The sequence below is a fragment of the Zonotrichia leucophrys genome, chromosome 23, assembly GCF_028769735.1.
Source record: "Zonotrichia leucophrys gambelii isolate GWCS_2022_RI chromosome 23, RI_Zleu_2.0, whole genome shotgun sequence".
NCBI lineage: Eukaryota > Metazoa > Chordata > Aves > Passeriformes > Passerellidae > Zonotrichia > Zonotrichia leucophrys.
Window position 1 is genome coordinate 3,347,419 of NC_088192.1, and position 17,623 is coordinate 3,365,041.

General features: G+C 46.0%; 1 protein-coding gene across 2 annotated transcripts; it reads left to right on the plus strand.

The window, feature by feature from the left end:
* Positions 1-1,282: 1,282 nt before the first annotated feature.
* On the plus strand, positions 1,283-17,292 carry AGO4 (argonaute RISC component 4). Of its 2 annotated transcripts, XM_064731425.1 has the most exons (18): positions 1,283-1,728; positions 4,280-4,445; positions 5,092-5,212; positions 6,179-6,360; positions 6,758-6,894; positions 6,974-7,108; positions 7,275-7,362; positions 7,805-7,952; positions 8,028-8,147; positions 8,365-8,493; positions 8,632-8,765; positions 9,258-9,442; positions 9,688-9,847; positions 10,772-11,087; positions 12,177-12,311; positions 13,055-13,156; positions 13,371-13,570; positions 13,656-17,292. In XM_064731425.1, exons 1-18 carry the CDS (start codon positions 1,710-1,712, stop codon positions 13,762-13,764), a joined length of 2,586 nt encoding a protein of 861 aa, XP_064587495.1. In that variant the 5' UTR covers positions 1,283-1,709; the 3' UTR covers positions 13,765-17,292. The 2 variants fall into 2 exon arrangements, with proteins under 2 accessions (XP_064587495.1, XP_064587494.1); XM_064731424.1 differs by lacking the exon at positions 1,283-1,728 and having other exon boundaries at positions 3,998-4,445; positions 13,656-17,291.
* Positions 17,293-17,623: the final 331 nt, after the last annotated feature.

Below are 17,623 nucleotides of genomic sequence, written 5' to 3' on the forward strand. Positions count from 1 at the left end.
GGGGGTCTTGGGCTCTGTGCCAGGGTCTCTGAGCCCCCTGGTAATCCAGGACAGACAGAGGGATGTCCTGAATTCTGACAGTCATGTGTTTTAAACCCCACTGAGGCTGTTTAGCTGGTGCTGGGAGTTATCAACTGAGCAGGGAGAATTCTCTGGTTTTGGGGAGCAGTGGAGGACGGGTGAAGCTGGAGCAGCACCACTGTGGGCAGGCAGGCACCTTCAGGGTGGCTGGCACAGAGCGTGTGGAGTTCTGGGTTAATTATTAAACCTGCAAACAGGTGTTGGGTTTTGGGACAGAACAGGGAGGTACAGACAGACAATTCCCTCCTTCCTGGTGCCCGAGGGGCAGCAGCTCTCAGCTCTTCTGAGGCAGCTCTGGAAGGGCCACATGCATGAGATGCACCCTGGGAAGAGCCAGCAGAGGAAATCCTGACACCCAGCCCTAGTGAGGGACATCTGGAGTGCTGGGTCCAGTTCTGGCCTCTTCAGGACAAGAAAGACAAGAGATTCTGGAGGGGGTCCAGCAGAGCCCACAAAGATGATGGGGCGTCAGGAGAGACTGTGGGAGCTGGGCTTGATTATTCTGGAGAAAGGACCCCATCAATCCACACCAATATCTGAAAGGCAGGTACCAAGAGAATGGTGCCAGACTCTTTTCACCAAATCACAAAAATGTTGGGGTTGGAGGGGGATTCTGCAGATCATCCAGGCCAATGCCCCTGTCAAGGAAGGATCACCCAGAGCAGGTGACACAGGAATGCATCCAGGTGAGTTTGGAATATCCAGGCAGGGAAACTCCATAATCTCCCCGGGCATCCTGTTCCAGTGCTCGGCCACCCTCATGGAGAGTTCATCCTTATGCTGAGGAAGTGTTTTAGTGTATGGCCATTGCTCCTCACCCTGTTGCTGGGCACCATTGAAAAGGATCATTTCACTGGTGCCCAGCAACAGGATGAGGAGCAATGGCCATAACCAAATCCACAGTGTTTCACCCTAACATGAGGAAGAACTTGGTTATGTTGAGGGCGCCGAGCACTGGGACAGGTGTCCAGGGAGGGCGTGGTGTCCCTATCCGGGGACATTCCAACCGCACCTGGCCGCGTCCCTGTCACCTGCTCGGGTGCCCCTGCCTTGGCAGAGGGTTGGGACTGGGCGATCTCCAGGGTCCCTTCGAACCCGGAATATTCCGGGATTCCGTGATTCACACCCGGCACCTGTTGCGGCTGCGGGGTCGCGCGGGCGGCGTGCGCGCTCCCGCGGGCGGTGGGGGGGGCGGCGCGCGTGCGCGAGCCGGCGGCGCCGGGCAGCGCGGAGCGGCCTCTTCCTCCCTCCCTTCTCCTCCTTCTTTTCCTCCTCTTCCTCCTCCTCCTCCTCCTCATCCCCGTCCCGGGAGCGCGCTCGGGCGCGTGCTGGCGGCGGCGGGGGCGCGCGCGGGCTCGGCGGGGGCGCAGCGCGGGGATTGTTCGCGCCGCCGCTCGGGGAAGCGGAACGCGGGGAGCGCTCCCCGCCGCGCCCCCGCTGCCTCCTCCTCATCCTCCTCCTCGGCCGCCGCCGCCTCCCGCCCCGCCGCCCCCGTGTCCGCGCCGGACCCCCACCCCGCCGCCAATATTCCCGAGATCAAGCGCTACGCGGCGGCGGCGGGGCCGGCGGCGGGGCCCGGGGCGGGCGGCGGGGCCGGCGGCGAGAGCAGCGAGGCCGCCACCGCCGCCATGGAGGCGCTGGGACCCGGTGAGAGCGCGGGGGGGGCGCGGGGGCCGCGGCCTGTCGGGCCGTGACAGCGGGGGAAGGAGGCCGCGGGCCCGGCGGGGCTCCCCGGCACGGCGGGGCCCGCTCGGAGCCGCCGGCAGTGCCCGGTGCCCAGGAGCCGCCGCGGGTCGCAAACTTTGCGTGGGGGTTGCGGATGCCCGCGCGGCCCCGCTGCTGCCGGGGCTACCGGGGGACGCGGCTCGACCTCCCCGGGTGAACGGGACGGGGCTGGAGCGGGACAGCGACAGCGAGGGGACGGGGACAGGCGGGGCTGTGGTGTCACAGCGATGCGCGCCCTGCAACCTGTGCAGTGATAAGTTTTATATTTGACATTGAGCTATTTCTGAGAGTTTAAGGTGATGCTGTCTGAAAATACGGCTGTTTATTTCTTTAACAAACTTCGCTTAAATGCTGGTGGGTTTTTGCATGTGCTGCTTTCCTGCTTGTGTCCTATTCCATGATTATTCTCCCATCAAAAGCCTGCGGGATGTATTTCTAGCCCTCAGTGGCCTCTACACCTGACCCATCAAGTTCCCATTCAAAGGATTGGAATAAGCGAAGTGATGTTAATTTTGGTGCGATAGGAAACGTTTATTGACACAAAGGTGCAATTCCAGAAGAATCCAGAGTTTGAGGTAGTGAGGGCTGACTCAGAGCCTGCTGTAAGTGTGTGATGTATCCTGGCCTCCCTGAGTTCCAGCTGGAGAAACAGATTCTCTTTCAGTTTTGAAAACTGCTTCCTGTCTGAAGCAATTCGGTTGAGGTGCTTAATACATAATGGTTGTGGGGTAAGAGAAATTAAAATATAACAGCACATACAACCCTAGTCAGGCTGATCAGAGGAAAATCCTGTGATGCCAGAGCAGCCTGGCTTCAGATGGGAAAACAGTTTGTAGCTGCTTCTCTAGAATCCTTTGAGAAATAACTTTAGGAAGAAGGAGATGTAAGTTTTATTTCCTGTGGTCAAAGCAGAGGGCAGCGTTGGTGTGCGTGTTTGCAGAACTTGTCAGTACCAAGGGAGGAAAATGGGTAAATATAGTTGTCATTTAATCTCTTGCAGGAGGTCAGTGCCTGCACTTCCTTCAGACTAATTAGCATGGGATTAATGGATCATCTCTCGTATCCAAATAAGCACAGCAAACTTTGATTGCCCTCAATGATTCACGCTTGTCAAGACGGCTGTAGTTTTTTTAAACAACAAACTGTAACTTTTTTTTAAACACTAACTGTACCCCACAACAGGTCTGACCATGAGGGAGGGAGCGTGATCCTTGAGGCAGCTGTGGGGCCAGGAACATGGTGTCCTGTGGGGTGTCTGTCCCCAACAGCCCCCAGCAGCTCTGCAGAGCTGTGGGCTTCAGAGCTTACATGCTCTGTGTTCCCTCTGCTTAAAAACATTCCAGGGCTGGTGTCCTTAGGTTGGTGATTTTATTTGGTAATGCGGTAGCCAATGGATGGCTTTTAAATCCAGTGTGGAATCTCCTGGGATTTGGTCCTGGCTTTAGGTTATGGTTGTGTTAAAGTTTATTGCTTCAACCTGAAGTGTACCCAAATAGGAGTCACCTACCTCTCCTTTCTCCTGGTACAAACTCTGAGATTTTGTCTTACATGGATGCTGTCAGGTTATAATGCTAAATTTGCCCCAAGTTTTATGATAGGTTATTATTGCATTCTAGTGAGAGTGCTTGCCCTCTCCTTTGCTACTCTACAACAGAGGGAAGACACTTTGATCACACTGAGCCTCGCTCAGATATAGACAAACCCATGAAAATATACCAATGTCATTTGCTTTATGTGCAGTGTCAGCTGAGGCTCTGATCGATTTAAAAAATAGTCAGTTTAATCTCGTTAACGTGGTATCTCAGATCTTAGCACTTTGAGGAGGGTAACTAAAGGCTTCCCTAGTGACCGGCTTGCATGTGAGCAATGCTTCCAGGCCTCTCATAATTTCCTCCTTAGATCTGTTCCTGAAGCTCTTCTTTTGTCCCAATAAAATATCTCTTCCATGTCTCTAGGAGTCCATACCTGTCTAATGCTTTCTCCCTTATGCTTCTGCTTAGAGGAAAGCCTGAACCTTTTCTCACTCCTGTCTTTACGTTGGAATTTTAAATTGGATCATTGATGTCTGAACTTTAAGGCTGTAGTGAAAACAATGACAAAGTGTGGCTTTTGTGGCTGTTGGTTTGTTTTAGAGATGGAGGTAGGGATGTATTTCTCTTTGCATTACATGAAAATACATAATATCTGTATGGTTGCATTCCCTCTCAGGAAGGGAATGCAATTCTCTCTCTGTAAAGTTCTTAACCACTGTCATGAATAAATGCCACTAAAATTTTAAGAATTATTTATGGCACCTACCTATACATGCTTTAGGGAACACATTTTTTACCTTGAAGTTCTGAGCAGCTGGAAGGCTGAGCCTCTTTGAATGGCTCTGTTTGCAGCCTCAAAAAGCTTTAAGATTTCTTCCTGGCCAGTCAAATGGTGCATGGAGTGCCCATCACATCTCACACACATTTATTTGACTTTCCAGGGCCCCCAACCAGCCTTTTCCAGCCGCCCCGTCGCCCAGGCCTGGGCACTGTTGGCAAACCCATCCGGCTCCTGGCCAACCACTTCCAGGTTCAGATCCCCAAGATTGATGTTTATCACTATGATGTAGATATCAAACCAGAGAAACGCCCCCGAAGAGTCAACAGGTAGGAGTTGATAAAGGTTTATTGGTTTAAATTAAGTGTAAAGGCCTGATGTAAGGAAGCTGTGCATCCTAGGAATTCTCCATCTGCTAAAGGCCTGGTTGTGTTTGTACTGTGGTCAGCAGTTGCTTTTCAGTGAACTGTAATATTCTTGCAATTGGCCTGTAATCTGGAAGGCTCTGGGAAATGTACTGAGCATTGACCTCCAGCTGGTTTTATTTTACAGTCTACAAGTCAATGTCCCTGGTAATTGTTCCACAGTCTGTTACACAAACATGTGTGGCAGCTGAGGGGAGGCATTTCAGCTTGTAGATTTTGGATTCCGCACATGGATCAATCCACAGAGTGCTTCCACCCACCCCAAGGCTCCTGTGTGAGAACATCTCCAGGACGTTTTGGAGAACATCTTCCTCTGCTTGTTTTGGCTGCAGCTCTGCTGACAGCACAGATACCTGTACAGACACTGTGTGTGCCATTGGGTGTCTTAACCCAGGTGACATTCACAGCTTCTGGTGTGACCTAGGGGTGTTTTGTGCATTACTGTTTCTCGTATCTTTCTCCTTTAAGAAAAAATGAAAAAAATTAATTTTAAATTGTGTAAGACCATTACTGAATTTTCTGTTCTTCCACTTAATGAATCACTGCCTAGGGAGGTGGTGGACACGATGGTGAGGCACTTCAAGATGCAGATATTTGGGGATCGGCAGCCTGGCTACGATGGGAAGAGGAACATGTACACAGCACACCCCTTACCCATCGGCAGGGACAGAGTAAGTGTTGCTTTAACTTTTCCACAGGAAAACTGTTACAGTGTCATTTGAAAAGTGTTCTTTTATTGAGATAAACCCAAAATACTGTCACACCTGTTGGTGTAGTCTTGGAAATGACAGACAGGGCCAGTCAGGGACTCGAGGAGCTCACTGGTGTTTTACTGAAGTTTGTGTCTTTGGGTTTCCAATTCCTGCTTCTTCAGCTACAGAATATTACGAGACATGAGAACTACATTTTGCTCTTAGAGCTGCAAGGAGATAATTTTTCTTTCACCCTGGTGGGAACTTCCCTTTTCCCTGTTCTGACCCTTGTTCTGTTGCTGAATGATAAAGTCATTGTAGCTGATGATGACTCTGGTTGGGTTTGGTTGTGCTGTGGAGATACGTCCTTGTCTTCCTGGAACACCAGATCAGCTGTTCCTGCCTTGCCTGTGCACCCCAGCTCTAAACAAAACTTCCCCCCATCCACTGATCTCCCAAGGGATCTGGTCATTGCTGTGCCTTGGAGGATGTCCAGGATGAGTTCACAGTTACCCTCTGGGCTGTGGGGTGTGACAGTCATCCCAAGTGCTGCACCAGAACTCTGAGATTTGTGTCTCTCAGTGAGTCTCCTTTATGACCAAAAGGTTTTCTTGCCTTCCCATTTGGTTCACAAAACATCTTGCTATTAATTGGCTGACTTAAAAAAATGACTCACTGTTCTCCAGAGCTTTGATGTCACCATACTAATCACTGCTGAAAATTTACATTTAAAGATACTTCAGTGCAGTTTCTCAGATGAATAAATGACAAACTTTCAAAGTCCTGAGGGAGGCAATTGTAATATTTTAAGGTCATTACACAAACTGATAATCAAAAATACAGAATCAAAGGATGCCTAGGAGAAAACTGTACCATTGCTGAGGGTTGTGTCTGTCTGCAATCCATAACAAAAGGTTGTGCTTAATTTTCTTGTGCCTGTGGCAGGTGGATATGGAGGTTACACTTCCAGGAGAGGGGAAGGACCAGACATTTAAGGTTTCCATTCAGTGGGTGTCAGTCGTCAGCCTTCAGATGCTGCTGGAAGCTCTGGCAGGGCACTTGAATGAAGTTCCTGAAGATTCTGTGCAGGCACTGGATGTAATCACACGGCACCTTCCCTCCATGAGGTGGGTACTTGTGGGGCATTCCATTAGATGGATGTCTTCTATCCATCCTAACCTTTGTGTTTGTCATTCCTTGCTGCTGCTCTGCTGCCCATTACACTCCTGTGGTAGAAGGGATGAGGGATACAGCCATGTAATTCAACACCTGCCTTACAAATTTGCACTAGAATAGGGAAATGTGATCTGAACTAGACTTGTGTCTGCTGGTCATGTTTCTTACAGGAATTTGCTGTACCCTTTCCAGCTGCCCTGTCAGAAAAGGCTTTGTGTTCTTGCCATAAGTCAGCTCTGACAGTTATAACATGCTGTAATAATAACATGTTTTAAACACTATAGGTGTGAATTTAAAAAGTATATCAGAAAGAAATGATCAGAGTATTAATTTTCTTATTTTTTCCAGGTACACCCCTGTGGGTCGCTCCTTTTTCTCCCCTCCTGAAGGTTATTACCACCCCCTGGGAGGGGGCAGGGAGGTCTGGTTTGGCTTCCACCAGTCTGTCCGTCCTGCCATGTGGAACATGATGCTCAACATCGATGGTGTGTAGGACATTCTGTCTCACTCATGCAACAGAGTTCTTTGTGCTTCCCAGTTCATTGTCCTGTCTTTTTATTTTAGTGTCAGCGACTGCTTTCTATCGTGCCCAGCCTATCATTGAGTTCATGTGTGAGGTCTTGGACATCCAGAACATCAGTGAACAAAGCAAACCTCTGACAGACTCCCAGCGTGTCAAGTTTACCAAAGAAATCAGAGGTAAAAACTTGTCCTAAAGCTGCTGCAAGAAAACACTGAAACCTGCTCATAATATGTTGTAATGAAAATTTGCACTGCACATGGAGAACTGGGCTGTTCCCTTTTTCCCTTCATGCTTTTCAAAGATGATTCCTGTCCCTGAATTTATTTTCTGTTGGGTTTTCAGGTCTAAAAGTAGAGGTGACCCACTGTGGCCAGATGAAGAGAAAATACCGAGTTTGCAACGTTACCCGGCGACCAGCCAGCCACCAGACGTATGTATCGAGCACTGCCTGCCAGTTCTTAAAATCTTCAAATTATTCAATATGTCTGGAATATATTTGGTGTATTTTTTATGCAGGAATAGTTGATTCTGGAGGTGAAGCAGCTGTGTGGCTTTACAGGAATGTTTAGTCTTAGTGGAGTTGAGGAATAGTGTGGGTTTTGACTACTTTTTTCTTTACTTTTTTTTGACTACTATTTCTTTCAGCCCAGGAAAACTGAGCTATATCCTGGCTCTTAAATACAGTTATCAAAAGCTCCTCTTCTTAAAATAGCTAAAATACAAGAAATTCAGTATATAGTCTAAAATCTTTTCATAAAGAAGAGATCCAGTAAGTAAGCAAAATAGAGATTTGCTAAAGGTAGTCTGGAATAGGTTTTTCATACCTTTAAAAAAATCTGATAAAGTTTAACCAGAACAAATATCATTTCTAGGTTCCCTCTGCAGCTGGAGAATGGGCAGGCCATGGAGTGCACAGTAGCTCAGTATTTTAAGCAGAAGTACAGTCTGCAGCTGAAATACCCTCACCTGCCCTGTCTCCAAGTGGGACAGGAGCAGAAACACACGTACCTGCCACTGGAGGTAAGGATCTGAGTCCTGCACTGTGGGGTGGCCTCTGTTAAACGGTGTCACAGCACCTGTCCCCTCCCCGTGCAGGTGTGTAACATCGTGGCAGGCCAGAGGTGCATCAAGAAGCTGACAGACAATCAGACCTCGACCATGATAAAAGCAACAGCCAGGTCTGCCCCAGACAGGCAGGAGGAGATCAGCAGACTGGTGAGTGTTTTTCCACCTGCACACTCTGTGTTTGTCACTTACTGTGGCTTTTCCAGAGCATTGGAGCAGGTGATGTTGAGCAGCATGACCAAGAGAGAAGTTAAAAATCTGTTTTGGTTAAAACAAACCCTTCTAAACTGAAAGGCTGTTGATGACAAAGAGGGCAGAGTCACCTGAAGCTTTAGTGTAGTGACATCAGTACTTGTCTTGTCCCCAGGTGAAGAGTAACAGTATGGTTGGTGGGCCTGATCCCTATCTGAAGGAGTTTGGAATTGTTGTCCATAACGAAATGACAGAGCTGACAGGCAGAGTTCTGCCAGCCCCAATGCTGCAGTATGGAGGCAGGGTGAGTTTCCATGTCTTGTAAAACTCCTTATCCTCAGGTTATTGAAATTCATGAGGTGTTTTGTGTATCTTCCTCTGGTGGGCTACAGTCAAAATGGAGCAGCATTTGATTTGTAATTTGCCTTTGGTTTTTATCTAGAACAAGACTGTGGCCACACCAAACCAGGGCGTGTGGGACATGAGAGGGAAACAGTTCTATGCTGGCATTGAGATTAAAGTTTGGGCTGTTGCCTGTTTTGCTCCTCAAAAACAATGCAGGGAAGACTTGCTGAAGTAAGTATTTTCCTATTTATTTAGGATTCTATTTCAAGGTGTATTTTTCTCATGTTTCTGAAAGGTGATGTGTTGTAAAAATTTGTTTTCCCCTGCCCTTCAAATTACTCTACAGAATCCTAAAGAAAGAGGTTCTGTGAACCACTAATTGGTAAAAGTCATGGTTGCAATAATGCTCAGATAAATTGGGTGGATAAGTGAAATTTTATAGGTGTATTAGTGAAATTTACCAGAGCATCAGTATTAGTTTGGGAGTCTGCCTCAGGATGTTTATCTCAAATGTCTGTTTCTGTAAGGCTTGTAAAACTACAGTGGCTGATGACCTTCCTCAGAGAGGATTAGAGTCATATTAGTGAGCTCCTGCTGGGAATAGAATTGCTAAAAACCAGTTAGTGTAGTGCTGTGAAACAGCAGAACCAGTGTAGATCTGGCTGATAAAACTGATGAGTGAGCCATGGTGAGAAGGCCAGAACAAATCCACTTCTATTTCAGGAGTTTCACAGACCAGCTGCGCAAGATCTCCAAGGACGCCGGGATGCCCATCCAGGGCCAGCCCTGCTTCTGCAAATATGCCCAGGGTGCAGACAGCGTGGAGCCCATGTTCAAACACTTAAAGCTGACTTATGTGGGCCTGCAGCTCATCGTGGTGATTCTGCCTGGGAAGACGCCTGTGTACGGTATGGAGAAGGGGCTGTAGAGTGATCAGGGGTTGTACTGCAAGTGGGTGGCAGGGAGGAGGCAGAGGAGGAGATGGGTTCTCTTTAAAAAGATTGGAGCTGGTTTGTCAGGCCTGGTTGGAGAAGTTGTGTATTACCAAAGAGCAAACTGAACATTTGTCAGTGAATTTTCAAGGATCTGAATTACAGTAACATATGAAAAAAATAAGAGCAAGCAGGAACCACTGCCTTATTTTCTGTCACAGCTGAAGTCAAGCGGGTTGGAGATACTCTTCTAGGCATGGCCACACAGTGTGTTCAGGTAAAGAACGTGGTCAAAACCTCTCCACAAACACTGTCCAACCTCTGTCTGAAGATCAATGCCAAGCTTGGAGGAATCAACAATGTGCTGGTACCTCATCAAAGGTGAGATACAGTCAAAAGCTCTTTCTAATGTCTGCATTGTCAAGGAAAATGCTGTTGTTTTGTTGTGTTTGCTAAAATGATTCTTTTCAAAATTAAAAATAACTTAGAAATTCCCACAGTCTGGAGTGGACAGTGGAGGATATGTGTGCATTTGGAGTGTTCCCAGTAAGCCCTGAGCCAAGGGGAGTCAGAGCCATCCAGCAGTCAGAGCCACCAAACTCACCCAGGTTTTTTTCCTGTCTCTTTCCTGCCTTTGGATTCACTCAGTGTTCCTTTTCCTCTTGCCACCTCCAATAGCATCCTGTGTTTACATCCAAATTGAAAGAGAAGGAGTGAGGAGGAGTGACTTGGAATCAATGCTTGTAACTTGGTCTGCCTTTGATCCTGTCCTTGTCACTTGCTGTTCTTTCTGGACTGTAAGTGCCGAAGGCAGAGAATTTTGCCCTTAAAGACTCTCACAGGTTTTAGTTTTGTTCAGTGCTTTGGATGCACCTCAGCTTTAATGTTTTTTGTTCCTGGCCTGTTTTCTTTTTACTGTTCTTATTTATTATTATGAGTTGATAAGAGGCCACCTCTCCTCTCCAGTCAGGGTGAGGAAGTTGGAGGCTGGAGAAGAGAAGGTTGTGTGAAAACCTTCCAGTATCTGAAGGGACCAACAAGGAGGCCAGAGAGGGACTGTAGTAATGGCTTCAAACTGAAAGAGAGTATGTCTAGATTAGACATTAGGATTGAATTGTTCCCTGTGAGGGTGGTGAGGCCCTGGCACAGGTTGCTCAGAGAAGCTGTGGCTGCCCCATCCATCCCTGGAGGTGTTCAAAGCCAGGTTGGACAGGGCTTGGAGCCACCAAGGTTAGGAGTGGGTGGAACTGGCTGTGCTTCTGGAATTCATTGATTCCAACTAATAAACCCAATCCTACCAAACAGGCCCTCGGTGTTCCAGCAGCCAGTGATCTTCCTGGGAGCAGACGTGACTCACCCTCCGGCCGGGGACGGCAAGAAGCCGTCGATCGCGGCCGTGGTGGGCAGCATGGACGGGCACCCCAGCCGCTACTGCGCCACCGTGCGCGTGCAGACCTCGCGCCAGGAGACCTCCCAGGAGCTGCTCTACAGCCAGGAGGTGATCCAGGACCTCACCAACATGGTCAGGGAGCTGCTCATCCAGTTCTACAAATCCACTCGCTTCAAGCCCACCAGGATCATTTACTACAGAGGGGGAGTGTCGGAAGGGCAGATGAAACAGGTATTGCCTGGTGATAACTTTTTCTTGCTTATAAAAAGGGATTGATATATGGTTATGTGGATTATAAGGGATTGACTGTTGAAAAAATATATTGATGTGAATTATATCTGTTATTGAAAATACTATGTTAAAAACAGTTCACTTAATTATTAAAAATTAAGTGAATTGTCCTGGGCAAGCACAATTTACCAATCTGCTCATGTCCCTTATCATGCAGCATTTGTATTTATGTAGATTATATTTGTTATTTGAAACATTATGTTAAAAATTAAAACCAGTTCACTTAATTATGAAAAATTAAGTGAATTGTCCTGGGCAAGCACAATTTACCAGTCTGCTCATGTCCCTTATCATGCAGCATTTGTATTTATGTAGAATGTGGCATTTGTATTTATGTAGATTATATTTGGTGTCCCTTACCATGCAGCATTTGTATTTATGTAGAATGTGGCATTTGTATTTATGTAGATTATATTTTTTATTGGAAAAATTAAGTTAAAAATTAAGAAAAAAATCACTTAAAAATTAAGTGAATTGTCCTGGGCAAGCACAATTTACCAATCTGCTCATGTCCCTTATCATGCAGCATTTGTATTTATGTAGATTATATTTGTTATTGGAAAAATTAAAAAAAAATCTCTTAATTATTAAAAATTAAGTGAATTGTCCTGGGCAAGCACAATTTACCAGTCTGATCCTGTCCCTTACCATGTAGCATTTGTATTTATGTAGATTATATTTGTTATTGGAAACATTATGTTAAAAACAGTTCACTTAATTATTAAAAATTAAGTGAATTGTCCTGGGCAAGCACAATTTACTAGTCTGATCCTGTCCCTTACATGCATCATTTATATTTATGTAGAATGTGGCATTTGTATTTATGTAGATTATATTTTTTATTAGAAAAATTAAGTTAAAAATTAAGAAAAAAATCACTTAATTATTAAAAATTAAGTGAATTGTCCTGGGCAAGCACAATTTACCAGTCTGCTCATGTCCCTTACCATGCAGCATTTGTACACAGATAAAAAATTAATCAAATACCTACTGAATTCATCACACAATAGTTAAATCTTCTGCTTGTAGGTAGCTTGGCCAGAGCTGATCGCCATCAGGAAGGCCTGCATTAGTTTGGAGGAAGATTATAGACCTGGAATAACCTACATTGTTGTGCAGAAGAGGCATCACACCAGGCTGTTCTGTGCTGACAAAACTGAAAGGGCAAGTACTGATGCACAGGAAAGGGGGATTGTTGGATTCACTGGGGTGGGATCTGTCTCGCCCACTGAAGCTGTAAAGCAGCAGCAGTACTGAGTGGTAACAGGCTTTCTCTACCAAAATCACCAGTTCCTCCTTTTTTTATTGCTCTGCAGCAGATGGAACAGCTTGTTCCCACTTTTGGAATAGGTGTGCTCAGTATCCCAGTATTTGTGTACCTGGAGATGTATCCTGGGTTTTTATAGTCCAGGATTCCTGATGATGAGCTGACCTGGCTGTTCACTCTGTTCCCTGTTCTGTCTCCAGGTGCATCTAAGATGTGCCTGTGGTACAAATCCACAGGCCAGCTGAGGAACCTTCTTTAGGGAAGAACTTGATCTGAGGTTTGCTTAAAAACCCAGATCTCCAGGGTGTGAGAGCAAACAAGGGTACGAAATAAATTTATCTCAGGAACCTGCATTTTCAGATCCTGAATTACTTGTGTAGGCTTTATCCCACTCTGCAGTTTTAATGGTGCTGGCAAGGGTTTTATTTTCCTCTGATGACACACCAGCTGAATTTGGCGAAGTTTCTAAAAATGAATTCACAGAGAACATTTTCATTCCTCCTGTGTAAACGACCTTAATATATTTTCACCTTTCTGAGCAGTAAATTCTCCAGCAGCTTTCAATAGAGCCTATCTTTGAAAGCATTTTGGGGTCACTTCCAAAAAAGCCCACGGACTAATAATAAACCTTTCTCACTAGGTGGGTAAAAGTGGCAACGTACCAGCAGGCACTACTGTGGACAGCACCATCACACATCCCTCTGAATTTGACTTTTACCTCTGTAGCCATGCAGGAATTCAGGTAATGTCAGCTCTGCTGCGCTCAGGCTGTGTGACTAAATCCTTGTAGTTGTCCCCATGGGAAAAATCACTTCTGTTTGTTGCTTGGCAGACTCAGAGTGTGTCGGTGCCTGCTTGGCACTGACTCCTCAGTGCCTGCTGGAAGGTGCAGCCTGCAGGTGCCACCTCTGTCCTTGCTGTTGCTCTCCAGCTGACTGCTCACCTGTTCTCTGCAGGGAACCAGCCGGCCCTCCCACTACCAGGTGTTGTGGGATGACAATTGTTTCACAGCAGACGAGCTGCAGCTGCTGACGTACCAGCTGTGCCACACGTACGTGCGCTGCACCCGCTCCGTCTCCATCCCCGCGCCCGCCTACTACGCCCGGCTGGTGGCGTTTCGGGCCAGGTACCATCTTGTGGACAAGGATCACGACAGGTAAGGAATGGCCTCATCATCCTGGTGAGCAGATAGTGAGCTGTGCTGTTTGTCCCAGTTGCTGATGGTGTGTGTCTGCTCACAGCGCTGAGGGCAGCCACGTGTCGGGGCAGAGCAACGGCCGCGATCCGCAGGCGCTGGCCAAGGCCGTGCAGATCCACCACGACACCCAGCACACCATGTATTTCGCTTGAGAGCACCTGGGAAGATGAGGCAAAACAACTACCCATGCAGTCCTGAAGTGTTTGGAAGCCTCCTGCTCTATCCAGGGCCGGGGGATTTCGGACTGCCCACTACCAGCAGCTCCGGACAGTCGCACTGAATTTGTTCTTCACTGCAACGTCTGATGCACCAACACAATTGAGCCATTTGTTTCATTGTTTTCTGTACTAGAAATCCATAGACTTGTCTTTTCTGATGCATTGGACTGAATTTTTACCTCAAAAAGCGCAAAGGCCGATCATCCTGAAATTTTTCAAGGACTTGGCACGAAAGGTTTCTATCAAATCTTTTGCTAGCTGTGGTTTTTTCAGTTCTCCTCATCCCATGAGCTGACGGTGACTGCTGCTCTGTCTCCGTGCCCTGCTTCGTGAGTATGATGTGATGGCAAAATGTTTTATCCAGCTCGCTGTAATCCTTCTGTCGTGTGGGGCCATAGATTTTTTTATGGAGATTTTAGACTTCACTACTGTAAATGCCTTTTAACAAACATAACTTTCACAGGTATTGCAGTTTTTTGTCAGTTTTACTAATTATCTTTTTAATCTCTGCAGACTTGGGCTGCAAAGCAATTGCACTATACTGCGAGTTAATAGGTGGTTCTTGTTCTGTGAATGTGTAATATAACCAATAGTGATGCCTGTCAGTAGATTTTAATGATAATGGTTATAAATAATACTGCCATGGTATCGTAACAAGTACTGAACCATCATTTCCCCCCTCTAAAAATGATAAAACAAAAAAAAAAAATTTAGCTTTTAGGTATTTTGCAAACTTTTACAAAAGTGCCCACTTTATGCTGCTGTGTGGTTTGATAAATCTAAGTGATTTTAAAACTTTTTTCTCATAGAAGGTTTAACTTTGGCAATAAATCTTTGTTTTTTAAGCCCCCCCAAACAGTGTAATTTTCTAGCTGAGGATTGTGCATGAGTTTAACCAACATTCTCGTGTCGTTTTCTGAACACACAATTTGGCAGTTTCTGAAACAAATTAGAAAAGACACATTTCCATGCTTTTTTTAAGAATTATTTTTAACTGTTTTATATTCACTGTTGGTGTCCTGTCTACAACATTTTTTATAAGCTTGGAAACTGGGTGTTCCGTGTAGGAAAGGCCAACGTGTGCAGTTGAAATGTATTGTGTGACAGGCAACCTGAGGACTTGTACCAGCATTTTGAACTGTTTTTTTTTTTCCTGGGAATCTGGGTTGCCCACACAATTGCATTTACAGCATGTTGAACCCGTGTGAGTCTCAAATGCTGATTCTGTCCCAGCCTAGAAATTAGGATTTTTAATCTGCTTGGCTTTTTTTCAGCTGCAACCTGTAATCCAGAACAGGGACCTGGTTTCCCTGGTTCCTGTAATCCATGAACGTAGTAATTTAAGACTAGATTCCTTACTGTATACCTGACTTAGTGCAGATTAAAGCTTATTCCTAAACTGAGGAGGAGTTTGAGGAGCCCAAGGATTGCACTGTGGTCTCTGATACTTGTGTGGGGTTTGCTGCTAAGTTGTCTGCTGTCCCAAAGCTTAGGAACCAGCCCCCTCCAAATTTCAGCAATAGGAAATGCTGTTTCCTTCAGTCTTTAAGCTTGTAAATAAATGAAAGTTTACATTTCTAAATGCTGTTGTTTTCAGTTGTACCAGAGTACACTGAACATCTTCAAACAGTTTTATAACCTCCTTGCCAGTAGTACGTCTCATAAATTAAGTTTAACCTCTTTTCATTTCTGTTGAAAATGGGACTGAAGTGAACCCTGCTCCTGGCACGTGCCAGGACAGGTTTAGATTGAAAAAAACAAAAAAGATTCTTTTACGTTTTTTAACTTTTTTTTTAAAGAATACCTCACTTGTGTAACAAAATCAGGACATGTGGGTGGGAGACTGACCGCTGCTTTTCTCAGTACTCGTTCAGGGAGAAGACACAAAAACCCTTTTTAGAGTGAACTCTGACTGACCCAACACACACGGAGAACTTTGGCACCTTGAAAAGCACCTGAGCACCTGTTGGAGGTGGTAGGATCCAAGATCCCTGATTTGAGTTTGTGCACTAGGAATGGGGCTGGTTTAACAAGGGTGCATAAAAAAAAATGAACTTTTATCACCAATTAGTTTGTCCAGTGCCAAGCACTCCTGGCTGAGACTGAGGGAAGGGAGAGCCTCTCCTTGGTTTGCCTGTGACTGGATATTTAACCTCAGACCAGGTGGAGCATCAGCCCCTGGTGAGCCCTGGGCCAGCACCCGAGCGGGGCTGGTGTGAGCCCACCCCGGGCCCAGGGCTGGAGTTTTGGGGGGAAAGCACTGAAGTTCAGGATCCAAGTTGCAGCAGTGCTGCCCTAGGCAGGTCTGAGCCCAAGTCTGGAGGACTTGAGGACCTGAGTGAGCCCTGTGGGCCTGAGTGACTCGTTCTGCATGTGTCAATCAATGGGAAGATGTGCATTCTGTAGCTGTAGTTTTAGGGTGTTTTGATTTTTGTTTTTTGGTTTTTTTTTTTTTTTATAAATAAAGCCTGTTGGCCACTGTTTAGCTCTGTGGTGTGAAAGATTTTAAATGTAGCAAAGTTCAAGGAGTTGGGGAAGGGGGTGGTTGATATATATATATATATTGAAAAATATAAAAAAAAAACTGGGGGGAGGGGGCAGAAATCCTGTTTTCACCCATTTCTGCTTGCTTTGTCCCTGCTGAGCTCTGAACAAGCTCTGGCAATCCCTAGTTAGCCTGTCTCCAGCAGTCTGGCTCTTGTGTTGCTGGCAGCTCCATCGAAGGGCGGTGCAGGGGCTGCCCTGTGCCCACCCTGGCTGGGCCCTGGGGATGGGGCAGGGCCCTGGCTCAGAGCTGGCACTGACAGCCCCGACCCCTTTGTGGATGTGCTGTAGGAGTTTTCTTGCTCAATAGCGAGGGAGTGACTCTGCTTTCATTTTCAGAAGGCAGGGCCAGAGGGCATTGGATCCATCCTGATCCCGATCCACTGCAAGGCTCTTTCCCTGTGCACTGGAGGAAAGATCTTGCACTAAATATCACAGATTTTCTTAGACCTTGCTATTGACATTTTCATATTTCTATGTCTAGAGGCTGCAATTTCAATGTAAAATGTTTGCATTTGTTCAGTTTGACTTCTGATGTAATTTTTTGGTTTCTATATTGTTAGACTTGTAATGTTTCAAATGGTATTTTATTAACTTTGGACTGGATGTATGTCTCTAGCAATACGAGGTACTTTCTAAACTGTCCTGGGGCTCACAGCCCTGTGTCAAGATAAGATGCTGGTCGTGTACAATTGCATTGTATTTTTTTTTTTTTAGCCTGCAGGGATATTTTGTGTTCATGTGTCCAAAAATAATAATAATAATAAAAAAAAAATTGGCATTCTCGTGCCAAATGTTCTGTTTTTCCTTATTGCTGTCCAATAAATGCAATGTACAGAGTGAGCAACCAATACTGTTGCCTGTAAACAAATGTCTTAAACTATTTAACTTTTAATTAAAACTTGTACACAACGTGTCACCTGTGGAGCTCATTACCACAATATATCTATATCTGATGCACTAAGATTAGCAAGTTTAAGAAATACGTATGGGTGACATCTCCTAGGATCCTAAAGGAAGCTGAAATTGCAAACCTCAGGGGCAGGGTTGAGTTTGGGCCTGGTTTTATAATGTTTGGGAAATTACAGAGGAAATTTGGTGTTCATGGACTGGAGGGGATTCTATATCAGAGAAATGCAATGAATAAATACAAGAGCTGTTGGCTGCTTCATCTTCTCTCTATGAGGTGAGGGTTTGTGTCCTCAGCCAGCTGCACTGCACTATAAATACTGCAGGAAGGACAGGAAAA